This window comes from Rhinoraja longicauda, chromosome 7 (genome assembly GCF_053455715.1).
Source record: "Rhinoraja longicauda isolate Sanriku21f chromosome 7, sRhiLon1.1, whole genome shotgun sequence".
NCBI lineage: Eukaryota > Metazoa > Chordata > Chondrichthyes > Rajiformes > Arhynchobatidae > Rhinoraja > Rhinoraja longicauda.
The window spans coordinates 48,319,483-48,333,424 of NC_135959.1; the positions used below are offsets into that span (position 1 = coordinate 48,319,483).

The window sequence follows — 13,942 nt, forward strand, 5'->3', positions numbered from 1 at the left end:
TCTGTACTGAAATTGTAAATGCCAGTGTGACATGTGGTGCAGAAAAGTAATATTTGCTAATATTAGCTTCCATGGTCAGTTTCATATTTAAGACTGTATAACATTGCAGAACATGCAAGTGCTTTGGGGAGGCTGTGAGAGGTTCTATACTGGGAAAGACTGCAGCATAAACTAACCAGATGTAGGCAAGGACAAGAAAAGTAATGTTATTAACTCTCCACATATAGAAAGGTTAACATGCCATTTTCTAATAGTTTGTGAATGTAACATAAATGGCTAAAAGTTACTTTCACACAGAATCAAGTGCAGAGGAGAACTAATAACTATTATATATTCCACAATTAGGCAATATACTTGAAGTTGCATTTGATTTAATACAAGGAATGGCATCTAATGAATTATTTAATCAAAATTTGATTTAAATTTCAAATTATGCTGATGAGAATACCGATTTGCTCCATGACCAGATAAAGTTGTACTAGGAATTTCTTGGTTGGAGATGAAATTATGTTGAAATTGTTGATAATCATTTAAATCAGCGGTCTCCAAACTGTGGCCCGCGGGCCACATCAGGCCCGCCACGAGATTTTATCCGGCCGCAGCAAGCACTTTCTGTGCTGTGGGTTCTGCGGTAGCTTGGGAACTTTTTTTTAGCGGCCTATATGAATGGTGGTTTATTGTCACGTGTGCACTGCGCAGTGGAATTATTTTAGCATAGATCACAATGGACACGATGTGTGGGCCAGTAGGAGAGGGGCCGGAGCCACGACGATGGCGAAATGCACGAAGAAAGTGGGGATTGTGGGCAAGTACGGCACCAGGTACGGAGCGTAGCTCTGTAAAATGGCGAAGAAGATCGAGATCAGTCAGCACGCCAAGTATACCTGCTCCTTCTGTGGGAAGACCAAGATGAAGAGGCGAGCTGTTGGTATTTGGCATTGTGGATCCTGCATGAAGGCTGTGGCTGGAGGAGCCTGGGCCTACAACACCACCTCGGCTGTCACGGTGAAGTCTGCCATCCGTCGCCTTCGGGAGTTGAAGGATCAGTGAACACTGATTGGGAATCTCATGTGTACGTCATCAAAGTGGTAAATTAAAGTTTAATAAAATGACAACAAAAAAAGTAGGAGAGGGGTAATGCCTCCAGCGCTGGAGGTACAGGAGCGGCTCCCGATCCAGGCGAGCCCCAGGCTGTTGCAGGGCCTCCTCCATCGCCCTCAACTGGCATGGCCCATCGATCAGCGTCCCTCTCCTCGCCGCCTCTGTGTCCCGGGGGAAACGGCTTCTGCAGCCGACCTTGCAGGCGCTGGAGGCATTACCCCTCACCTACTGGCCCACTCATTGTGTCCGTTGTCGCCAGCGGCTCCCTCCTCCTCAGGGCCCTCCTCCTCAGGGCCCTCCTCCTCCGGTCTTCAGGGCCGATCTCGGCAGTTTCCAAACTTACACGTCAGGTAGGCTATCAAGTTGACGGTTTGTACGCTGCTGATGTACAACATTTCTACCTCAAGATGTTGGCCTTAGAATGTAAACTACAATCACTAAAATGGGTGAAAATCCAATTTGTGGTAGTAAAATGCCATAAAATAAATAAATCTCTTTTCAACTTTGACATGACTTGCTTTTGGGCCTTAAGGTTATTTCGGTGTGTGACATAAAGATCAAGGAACAATTTTTAAGGCAATTGTTTTGTATTTTCATCTGTTCATTTTTATTATTCCGTAGTTTATGGAGAAGATGGATAGAGATTACTACACACTGGATGACATGTTTGTGTCTCAAGCTTCCAGGAAAGAGAAGCCAGGCCATGAACATGAAAGGCAACGGAGTAGAGCTATACAAGAGCACAAGCATTGGGCTGGGCGTATGGAGAAATGCCGGTATTGCTTTGATAACCCTGAACTTCCAAAGCACCTTATTATTGCTATTGGTGTAAAGGTAGGTAAATAAGTCTTTGGAAGTCACTGCAAATAAACAAACTGTTAACAATGGTCTTTGCATTCCCTGGACTGATTTAATCTCATGTTCTCAACCACCGAAAATTGTCCTGAATTGAAAACTCATCTGAGGGCCATTGCTGCCAGTTAGTCAAAAGGAAAACCCTACATTAGTAACAAATGATATTTTTGATTCTTTAATATTTAATATGATTCATTATATAGTTTTAATAGTGGTGGACCAAAGACTGTTTGACCAATAATTACAAATTATCTAATTTTCCCCAGAGTAATAGCACTGACGTATAATAACTGAATGGTGTATTCGAACGCAATGGCCAGAATGTGCTCAACATGTTATTTGTCATGATCCAGTTATTGTGTTTCCTGGAGCAGTGCTGAGCAGTTCTTGCATGAGGGAATTGGCATTAATTGTCGCTATTATCTCCCTTCTTGTGGTGTGAGATTTGTGTCTACAGTTTCTGCCATTACTCTCCCCCTTGTCAAGCCTGGTCTCATTGAAAACATTTGTGTTTTTTTCTGTTCCATCTTGTGATGATCTTGTCTTACTTGAACTGAATGAGATGACGTACATGTAAACACTAATATGATAACCACCCTACTGATCAAAACACTTTACAATCTGACTATTTTACTATTGACCGGTTATGGATAGCTAATAGGAAATATCATTGAGCAAAATCGTCCTTTTTTTTCATTCTTCTTCAGAATATGCTTTGATTCATCCAACACATAATATGAGACAACTCGCTTGCATTCATACCTTGGAGAAACTACAACCTAAACTAGGCTTTAAAATATATTCAACCAACGGAAGTAACCATTTTCTTCATTCATTCTAATTACATGAATTCTGACATTTCCTCTCGTCCCCAGGTATATTTGTGCCTACCCAATTACCAATCAATGACAGAAGGTCACTGCCTAATTGTGCCTCTCCAGCATCATACTGCTGGTACTATATTGGATGAAGACATCTGGGAGGAAATGCAGGTTAGATTAATACTGGAAATCAGTTTTGTATTTGATTAAAATATTGCTGTTTTTAAATAAACCCAAAATACAATATTTTGTACAACTAATTTACTAGAAAATGTTGCTTATTAAAAGCTGCTGCCTCTCAGCAGTTCACAGCACCAGACCCGGGTTTGATCCTGACCTCGGATGCTGTTGTGTGGAGTTTGCATATTCTCCCTATGACCACGTGGGTATCCTCCAGGTGCCCTGCTGTGCAATACACGACGACAAATAGTTCAGCAATTTATTTAAAAATTCATGCATGGAATACTAGTGCTTGATAGTTTTTTTCATAATTCTCTTACAAATGTTCAGGTAATTGTTACCCCCACTTCCCATGGATATCAGATGGCTGGGAGAATACTGTATTGTGATTTATTTTTAGTCATGGGATTAAATTCTGTCTCTTTGACAGCTCTTCCGAAAAACCTTGGTGAAAATGTTAGCAGATAAAGGTCTTGACTGTGTCTTTTTTGAGACACATATGCGTTTGAAGAAACGGTTTCATATGGTGTATGAATGTATTCCACTGCCAAAAGAACTTGGAGACATGGCTCCTATCTACTTTAAGGTAAGCTCTGAATGCGGGCAGAAATGATCGAAGCATTGTTATATTTAAAAAAATAGATAACGAAGAACCAAAGACAGATAGAAACTTCTCTTTCTGATCTGAACTCTGCCAATGGTAGACAACAGTAACACTTGAATTGAAGGGTCGTGATGCACAAAGCCTCAGTCCCTCCTTGGACAGCTGCAAGCTCAGCCAAGTTTCCCAAACAAAGCCTTGTATTCCTATTAAAACAAATTCCAATTTAGTTGTAGCTCCTTCATCAGATCAAGGTTAAGTGAGCCCAGTTATAATATTAAAATGAGGAGACAATGTAACACTAGTTGGATGTCAGGTGTGCTGACTTCTGGCAGTCAGTGGAAGGTACATCGATATTAGAAAGAAGATAAAATCTGGTTTTTCATAGAGGTTACAATTTGAAGATCATCGAGGTCACAGAAGAATTAATTATACAAAAAGACATTTAAAATCAAGATGAATCCAATTGACGGCCAGTTCAGGAGACAGAAGAATCATGGATGGAATAGAAAATAAAACAAGAAGTGCTAAAAACACAGATCGATCAACGTTTACAAAAGAAAGAGGTGATAGATTACTGCATAGTTAGAAATCCTTCATCGCTTTTACCACCAGTTTCCCAGCACAATCCCTCGACATCTTTCAGTTTGAGAGCCTACCATTGAACTTCACCTTTGTAAAAACTAACATCATCAGTGCAGCACACTGCCTTTTGGAATTGCTGTTTCAATTACAACTATTTTAAGTAGAAAAATGCTTGCTAGTGAACAGTTAAGCTATTTTGTAAGCAAACTTTCAATAGCAATATAAAACATTGCAGCCTGAGATAAGACAGATGACATAAAATACCCAGTACTGAGGGTTGGAAATTGTTTTGTAGCAGCAATCAGTAATGAATAATCTTCCCCGAAGTAATAAATAACTTTCTCCGAAGTAATGAATAATCTACCCTGAAGTAATTAATAATCTGCCCCAAAGTAACTATTCCCTTTATTCTGAAGGAGGTTCTCATTGACAATTAAATGCAATCCTAGGATCTATCACATCTTAAAAGTTGTATTCATATAGCTACAGCCAACAAATTAATCTTTATTAGTGAGAGCTAAGAGCATGATAGGTAAGAATGTTCTGCTGCACCATAATTCCCCTTTAGAAAAGTAAAAATTATTTAACTGTAGTGTATGTTAGTAATGATAAAAGGGAAAATATACTATTGTATAATACAGTGCATTGTTAAAAAATAATTTTTCCATCTCTAGGGCGTATGATTTTAATTATTTTTATGCTTGTATGCTCAAGTACAACTCCTGTCTACAAACTGATCATTCCCATTGCTCTTCATGTACGCTTTAATTTAAATCAAATATAAGAAATTCTGAGGACCAACCAATTTAAAGAGGAAATATATATATTTTTTCTGGACTTTACATTTGTCAAATAGAAGCATTGGGAGGCAAAAAATATCAGTGGTCAGTTGCTTGGCAAGCATTTTTTAACTTGGGTGCAATCATTCACTGTTACTAATTAAAACTGTAGAGGGTTGCACAGTAGTGCATCTGGTAAAGCTGCTGCCTCATAACGCCATACTCCCGTGTTCGATCCTACAGTATTGAAAGTTAATTTCTCTTTCTCTCGGACCTACATTTTAAATTACCTTTATGCTTGTATGCATCTTCTTCCTGTGACTACTTTCAGTTTCCTCCTTGTGCTCCTGGTTCCTCCACATCCCAAAAGATGTCCAGGTTGACAAGTTAATTGGCCTCTGTAAATTGCCCTCAGTGTGTAGACATTGGATGCAAAAGTGGGATAACTTAGAACTGGTGTGAACGGGTGTTTGATGGTCAGACTGAACTGTGGGCCAAAGAGCCTGTTTCCATGTTATATCTTTCAGTTAATATATAGATAAAGGATAAGTTTAAAAAAATGTAAATACAAAAGTCTGTGGGGAAAATATACTTGGTAACTTCATAGATTTGAAGTACAATGTCATCAGTTTTTTCGGCCTGTGATAATGATATTGTATACTTATGTGTAGATCATTAAAAGTATTTAACTTTTCATAAAATGGTAATGGATGTCTTCATAAATAAGCTAACAATAGGAAAATAAAAGGAAAATGGCAACATCGGAGTACATGGTTGATGTAATGCTTTTTCTAAATGTAATTATATTTCTTTATTGTGCAATTTATAAAAGAAAGCTATAATGGAGGCGGATGAAGAGTGGGCCATGAATAAGAAGCTAGTTGACATTTCCAACAGGGATATCCGCAGAGCTGTAAGTAATTATCAGTTATTTAAACATTCTGCAAATATCTGTATGAAATATTGAATAAAGTTAGTTTTTATAGAATAAATAAGATTAAATAAAGCAACTGTATATTGCTAAAGTTTAAGCAACTATATCTGCAGATTGAATTTTCATTCCACAATGCACAGGAGTACTTAAATTTTAAGCTGCATTCAGCTGAGAATAGCTTTAATTTTTCTGATTTTCTTAGTGTTCGTTTTGGTTTAATATTGTCCCGTGTGACAAATTAGAGTGAGAGGCTTTGTCTTTTTCATATAGATATAAACAATGAGTTTCATTAAGGAAATCGTCGTGCTTAAAATAGTTGGGTAAAGGAAGCAGAAGGAATAAGTAACAAATCAGAAGGAAAAATAACTGGCTGGTACATTCTACAATATCTAAGAAATAAAGTTGGTAAATAGGTTTTAACATTCTGGATTTGAAAATACAAAAAGCCCAAATAAATTGTATTGATAAATGGCTATAATTGAACTGTCATCTTCTGATATTTCACTTGTGAAAAGAACAAAAAAGTGGAAAGAAGCTGAAGGGTTGGCACTTTGATTTTGCTTATGTTTTAATCACATGGGCATGATATTTTCTAATATGCATCATAGCTTTGGATCTGAACTGTATCCAATAGCAAGGATTTATTTTCAACTTGTCAAGAAAATATCATCAGACATCAGTTCTAATCAGTCACTGGCCTCTAGAAACAACAGTATCACCAAGAAGGCTCATCAACCAGTCACAATAATTTGTCACCCATTCCTTTGCCCCAGAGATGCTGCCTGACCTGCTGAGTTACTCCTGCATTTTGTGTCTATCTTCGATTTAAACCAGCATCTGCAGTTCTTTCCTACACAATAAATCATAGCATCTCTGAGAACTCTTAAAAATAAAGAGCAGTTTTTAACTAATGTTTTAAACATTATACAAAATTACAAAATGCCAGTGAAAGGTTTGTAAATATTAACAAGATTGGTCCACAAGTTGAAATATTTTAATTAAAATTCACGTTGATTGAATGATAACATTTATAAAGAGAATGATAACACATTAAATTATTTCTTTAGGAATAATTGGTTGGTGAACAAACACACAGTCCTTGGGTATTTGTTTCCTTACAGTGCATTTTATTTATTCATAAGTTCGTAAGTCACAGGAGCAGAAGCCATCCGGCCCATCAAGTCTATTCCGCCATTCAATCATGGCTGACGTTTTTCCCTCTCAATCCCATTCTCCTGCCTTCTCCCTTTTGACTCCCATACTAAATTAGATACAGGTAGCTACTCGTTGTAAAATCAACAGCATCTAAGGATGCCTACTAGTATTAATAATAATTGTTTTGTTTTCAGGTTCCTAAAGGTCTTCCTTACTTTTCTGTGGACTTTGGTCTTCAAGGTGGATTTGCTCACATCATTGAAAATGAAGACAAGTTTCCATTTTATTTTGGAAAGGTAACCTAATTGCTGGTGACTGATATTGCTATGGAGTTGCGCAAGCAGTGAATGGGATTCTTCTTTGTTATCTCATAGTTTAATAAAAACTCATTAAATGGTTAATGTCTTGACTCAACCTCCTGAGGTAATATACCAATGATGATATTTGAAATGCTTGCCCTGCCGGGTCTGATGATTCAGATTCAGATTATTTGATTGTCATTAACACCACGGTGCAATGAAATTCCTTAATCTCGCCTTGAGTGAGACCAAAATTTCAGATTGCAATTCACTATAATAAGAGAGCTGCACAAGGAAGGCAATGTAAATATAAAACAGTCTTCCGAAGTGTCATAGAAGGATAATTATTTTTTTTAATTTCAAAATTAATGGAAAACATTGGACAAAATTTACAATTTTTGTTTTAATATTAGAAACTGAGGGAGGAAGTCAGAATTCATAATTTGAGAACACACCTCTGCGCCCCAACACCCTCTCCCCACAGAGGAAGGAAATTGTGTGGGGCAATAGGTGAAACAAAAATAACACAGGGAACAGAAATAACATCTTATGTTGCTTTACACATAAATTATTGACATCAGCGTATCTTTGCCCTTTTATTAAAGGAAATTGTTGGTGGCATGTTAGACCTAGAGCCACGACGATGGCGGAAACCACACAGAGAAAACTTTGATGATCAGAGGAAGAAAGTGCTGCAATTTTCGCAGTGGTGGAAGCCATATGACTGTACCAATAGCAAACATAAAGAATAATGTCGTCATCTGACAGAAAATGGTTACACTCTCTTGAAGCATTGTGTGTGCGTGCGATGTTTCTTTACATTGGTTCTCTAAACAACCATAACTGTGTAGAACAAATGAAATAGTTCACGATTCCACTGATTTTATTGTGAAGTATTCAGAGGACAGTTCAAGAATGTAAAATTTAAATAGGGCCATTTTGAAAATATTTAAGTCTCTTTCATAGAAAATAAGCATAATGTACATATTTTAAATTTGCCTTTTGTTCTAAGGTCCAAGTTTCATTGTGTTCAGTTAAAGTGTATGAAAGCAAATTAAAATTTGATACTTTGAACAGCAGTGAATTTCTGTCATTTCACCTTCACTCTTTAAGCTGTTTCATTAGACTTTGGATTTTATAGATGCAGCGTGGAAATAGGTCTTTCGGCACACTGAGTACGCGCCAACCAGCAATCAGCCCTAAATTAGCACTGTCCTTTACACGAGGGACAATTTACAATTTTATTTTACCGAAGCCAATTAACCTTTTTGAGGCAGTGACTCCTGTAAATCCAATCAATGGTGGGGGAACTCAGTACCCATGATGGACTGGGCAGTGTTCACAACTTTTTACAGTCTTCTTCTCGTTCAAGTTGCCAAACCAGGCCGAGATACAACCAGTCAATATGCTCCCTACTGTACACCTGTAGAAGTTCAAGAAAGTTCTCTCCGACATACCATATCTCCACAATCTTCGCAGGAAGTATACTAATTGCATCAGTATGCTGGATCCTTCAGAGATGTACACCAAATTTCAGAAGCTTCAAATTTGAACCTTTTGACTCTCCACCATTGTCCTGTCGATACAGACGGGTTTGTGGGTCCTCATCCTTCCTCTTCTAAAGTCCACAATCAGTTCCTTGGCCTTGCTGACATTAAGAGCAAGGTTGTTGTACTGGCACCATCTGGTCAGTTGATCAATCTCCCTTCTATACTCTCCTGACTCATCATCTATAATTCACCCAACAACGGTGGTGCTGTCACCGAACTTGAAGATGGAGTTAGCACTGTGTTCGGCTACAGTCGTGAGTATACCGTGAGTAGAGCAGCGGCTGAGCACGCAGCCTTGAGGTGTAATGGAAAGCCAATTCAATTCTGGCTTTCAAAAGGAAATTGCTTAAGTACTTGAAGTGGGCAAAGTTGAAGAGCTGGAGGGAGAGCCACTGAATAGGATTAACAGACCTCCCAACCCTTCTGAATTTGGCGGAATGTTTCTGCTTTCTTATTTCATTTCCGCCATTCCGATTTTGCCTCATATTTTTCCGCAAAACACATGCCCCGACGCTAGCCTCGCCTCGTCCCTGGCCTCACCTCGCCTCGTCGCTGGCCCGGCCTTGCCTCGCATCGCCGCTGGCTTTGCCTCGCTGCGTAGCGTGAGGCCCCTTGATGTTGAGAGGGGATGGGATGGGTGAATGGGGGGGGGGGGGGAGAGTGGCAGGGGGGCAGAGGAGGGGAGTGGGGCAGAGGAGGGGAGTGGGGGTGGGGGGAAGAGGAAGGGAGGGGGGTGGGAGGGGAGGGGGAATGGAGGTGGGGGGGGAGTAGGGGGGTGGTGGGGGTTACATGGACCGTTGTGATTTGCTGTTGAAGACCACTGGAGCAAGTATGTCTTCAATTAAATTAGGTATGTGCAGTTTTAAATGAAACTTTCTTCATAACTTAGTCATACATTTTATGGCCATTGTTCTTTTATTCAATACCAAGAGAATTGGGATGTGTAAGGAAAAAGCAAAATAGAAAAAACAAAACAAAACAATTTTTTCTTTGTGTTATAAAAAGTATTTCTGGTCAATAACCTTTCTATAACATCACTGAAGTCTCACTTGTTCAACACCGCCTTCAATCATTGACCGTCGCTCCACCTTATTCTTCCTTTTCTGTTAGTTTATTTATTTATCTTTATGTTATATCTAATATGTAAAGCGTCTTTGGGTTTCTAGAAAAGCGCTATATAAATGTAATGCATTATTATTATTATTATTATTATAAATAGCAGAATATACTCATGAAAGGCGTGACATTGTACATGTTGTCCTAGAACTACAGACTTGGAAATAATAGTCGTTTTTCACACATGAATGTAGCGCAACAAATATGCGCATTTGGCGTGCATACTTTTTTTTTGCTGAAAAGTTGCATTATGCGCCATATTATGAATTTTGATGTAAAATTCTGAATTTTAGACATCAAAATTCTGAATTTGTAAAATCAAATGTTGGGAGGTCTGGATTAATTGGATTCCATAAAAACCAGTGCGAGCTTAACAACTTCCATCACTGCTGTAATATTTCAACAATCCTACTCTAATGCAAACAACCTCCATCAATGCTGTAACATTTCAACAATTCTAACATTACTGCTTGTTGAATCAGATAGTAAACTGTAAATACATGCCGATGACCACCAGCTTTAAATGAGTAGTTTATTAAATATAAGAAAAGCGTACAATGTCAGGGAGCATTCTTACTGTAGCTTTCCACACTAAACATTGTGGCAGCCAAGAAAAGTAGTCACATGAAACAATTATTAGTAGGAAAGAACTGCAGATGCTGGTTTAAATCGAAGGTAGACACAAAATGCTGGAGCACCTCAGCAGGACAGATCAGTCTGAAGAAGGGTCTCGACCCAAAACGTCACTCATTCCTTCTCTCCAGAGATGCTGCCTGACTTGCTGAGTTACTCCAGCATTTTGTGTCTACAAACAATTATTAGTGGTACATTCATAAAATTGCAAGACCATTCGACTCATCGAGTCTATGCCATTCAATTGTGACTAATCTATTTTTCCCTCAATCTCATTCCACTGGCTTCTCCCTGTAACATTTGGCACCATTTGCAATGATTGCTAATAACCAATTTTATATATGTACTAGTTAACTCTAGTTCACAGTATATGTTCATGAACTTGCTAGTATGGTATGTATTAAGAATTAGTTTGAGCCAACTCTTGTTTTAATATCTGAAATAAGTGGTTTACATTCCACACGGGCAGTTCAGAATGGAATTCAAATATAAATTATATTTGTATACATTTCCTTTCTTGTGTTGAGAATTTTTAATGTCTATGTTTGACTTTTTCAATAAATAGTCATTTTCATTGTAGCCATTAGTACAATCATCACTGAAGCTTTGTTTTTTTTTCTTAACCTTTTTCCCCCGGGACTCAGTTAAATTAATCTTGGAAGGTTCATCATTGATCAGTTTGGAGACTCTTGGTAATTTAACTAGACTAATGTATTGTTAAGTAGATAAAAGGGTGTGGGTGCCTCGTGATATGAAGCTGCTGCAAGTCCAGGACTAAATTGTGATCTTCCTGCAGGTACAGGATGAATGCTATGAGGGATAGAAAAATATCATCTGTGTACAGGAGGGCTAGGAATATTTCAGGACAAGCTGGGGATACTTTGGAGTAAGTTATCGAAAATGACAGTTTCTAATGTAAATTGTCACCCTTCAAATCCACTAAAAGAGATAGGAAGGGAAAGAAGTCATTCATTCATCAACCTATGGATCAGTGCAGCTTATTTTAGGAATATCTCTGGACTGATCAGAGAAAGAAATATGTTCAATTTGTTTTAAAGTATTAATAGTAATGGATAATGTCCTTGAAAGCAGTTTATTTGGAATTGGGTTCTGAGCATAGAACAAAAAGGCGTAAGTGCTATGTTAACAAGAATGAAGGAATTTATGATTGCAAAGATCTGTATGAGTCTAATGGCTATGAAGAACAAACACCTAGTTAAAACCCTGTTAAAAATATCAGTTACATTTTTAATCTAGGGCTGGTCATATATATTTGGAAGACAAAAATTAAAAGTTCAGATGATTATATTGATCGTGATTACTGAAATTGAGGGTCTGGTCAGAAAAAAGGAGGCAATGGGTCAGGAAAAGGCAGCTGGGACCGTATACCCCTAAATAAAGGGGGTTGTGGATCATACGTAAGAAGGAAAACAAGGCCAAAAAGTGCACGAGATAGCTCTCACAGATCAGGTTAAGGAAAATCTAAAAAGATTTTATGAATATATTAAGGGGAAAATGGTAATCAGATACTAAAGTGGAAATCTAAATATGGAGCTGCAGGAGATGGGCAAGGTCCTCAATGAATATTTCTCCTTTTTTTATAGTGAAGAAAGTCATGCAGACTAGGGAACCTGTCATGTACAGAAACAAAAGGAAATTATTTTATGCCACTGAATATTCAGCACTCGATTTGAGAGCAGATTGACGCTGCTAATTCTTATTTTAATTTTCTATTAAATATCCATCGAGTAGCAAGTATGCTGATCTGGCATGTTTGACCAAGATCAAGTCATCCAAATTTAAAATTATTTGTTCTGTTTTCATGCAGGCATAAACTAATGTTCTAAGACTGTCAGCTGAGATTTAAACTCAAGTCCTATATTCTGTTTGAACCAGCATGGTAGAAATTGGAATTTTTCCAAAGTGTGCAGATCCCAGAATGTAAATAATGATTTACATAATTCAAATAATAAATCATGTAAATAATGATAAAAGACACTCAGATCGATATACTTGGTGCCCCATTTTCTTTCTGTAAAATACACATCATGGAAAATGTGAGTGGCCGCAAGAGATGGGCAATTAATATTCTTTGCTTTTTTTTCTCTTTTTTTTTTTACTGTGGAGAAAGACATGAAAGAACTTGCGAAAGTTACTGGAGATCCCTTGAGGATGGTCAAGATGGTGTGGGACATCCAAAGCCGTATGAAGAGTTGTGGAATGTCCTAGGATGTATGAAGGTATATAGATCTTCTTGGGCTGATCAAATATATCCAAGGAAACTGTGGGAAGCTAGGGGGAATCAAGAACTAGAGGACATTGATTTAAGGCAAGAGGGGAAAGATTTAAAAGGAACCCGACAAAAAACTTTTTTCACACATAGGATGATGGGTATGTGGAATGAGCTGCCAGAGGAAGTAGTTGAGGCAGATATAACAACATTTAAAAGATACTAGACCAATTGGACCCATTGGGCCAAAACCTCCTGCATTTGTGCAGTACCCTCCCCTCCCCTCCCCTCCCCTCCTTCCCCCCCACTCCATCCCCGTCAACCCCCTTATCCTCCATCCTTCCCCCCTCTCCCCCCCCCCCTCTCTCCCTCCCCCTCCCCCTTCACTTTAAAATGTGAATAACTTCAAAAATATAACACCGATTTCAATGAAACTTCTTCCATTAGCACGAAAGGGACGACGGTGAGTAAGGTGGGTCTAAAATTGTCGCGCTACCCTGTACCATTTTGGCTGTAGTTCAGGAACAAACAAACAAACAAACAAATGAGAGTTTTAGTATATAGATTTGGACAGGTACATGGTTAGAAAAGGTTTAGAGAGATATAGGCCAAATGTGGGCAAATGGGACTAGTGTAGATGGGGCATTTTGGTCAGCTTGGATGAGTTGGACCAAAGGCCATGGTTCCAATATGACGGTTTACTGAGTGCTGAGATTATGTAATTTGAAAGATAGTTAATACCCATGAATCAACGAGATGGTGATAAATTTGAATGAAAAGTGTGTTTTCTTTTTCCATATAAGCTTACACTATATTACTATTGCATCTAGCCTCATTCACCACTGCTATTAGGAGTGGTTGACTCTAATATATGGGGATTTACTGAAACATGATGTTACTGGTGTTCCGGATGGAATTGGTACATCAGTTAATTGGCCAATTCCAATCTCACCATGCACTTCACCATTGAGTATGATCGCCATGTTACTACCTATGGACTTGTACAAGACTTTTGGTTCCATCATCTAATATCTTTTGGTGTTAGGTTTATTAAATATTAATAGAAATTCAAAACACTACATGTCAATCAGGTATAGACTTTA

The 13,942-nt window shown here is 38.2% G+C and overlaps 1 protein-coding gene and 1 pseudogene across 2 annotated transcripts in view; both read left to right on the forward strand.

Moving 5' to 3' along the window:
• cwf19l2 (CWF19 like cell cycle control factor 2) overlaps positions 1-9,390 on the forward strand; it is a 48,071-nt gene extending 38,681 nt beyond the window's left edge. For both annotated transcript variants that reach the window (XM_078402492.1, XM_078402493.1), the window contains 6 exons: positions 1,723-1,935; positions 2,832-2,948; positions 3,388-3,543; positions 5,755-5,835; positions 7,206-7,307; positions 7,916-9,390. In XM_078402492.1, coding sequence (XP_078258618.1) covers positions 1,723-1,935; positions 2,832-2,948; positions 3,388-3,543; positions 5,755-5,835; positions 7,206-7,307; positions 7,916-8,062 — 816 coding nt within the window. In that variant the 3' untranslated portion in view covers positions 8,063-9,390. The remainder of the gene's footprint in view (positions 1-1,722; positions 1,936-2,831; positions 2,949-3,387; positions 3,544-5,754; positions 5,836-7,205; positions 7,308-7,915) is intronic.
• On the forward strand, positions 111-1,152 carry LOC144595551 (large ribosomal subunit protein eL43 pseudogene; annotated as a pseudogene).
• Positions 9,391-13,942: the final 4,552 nt, after the last annotated feature.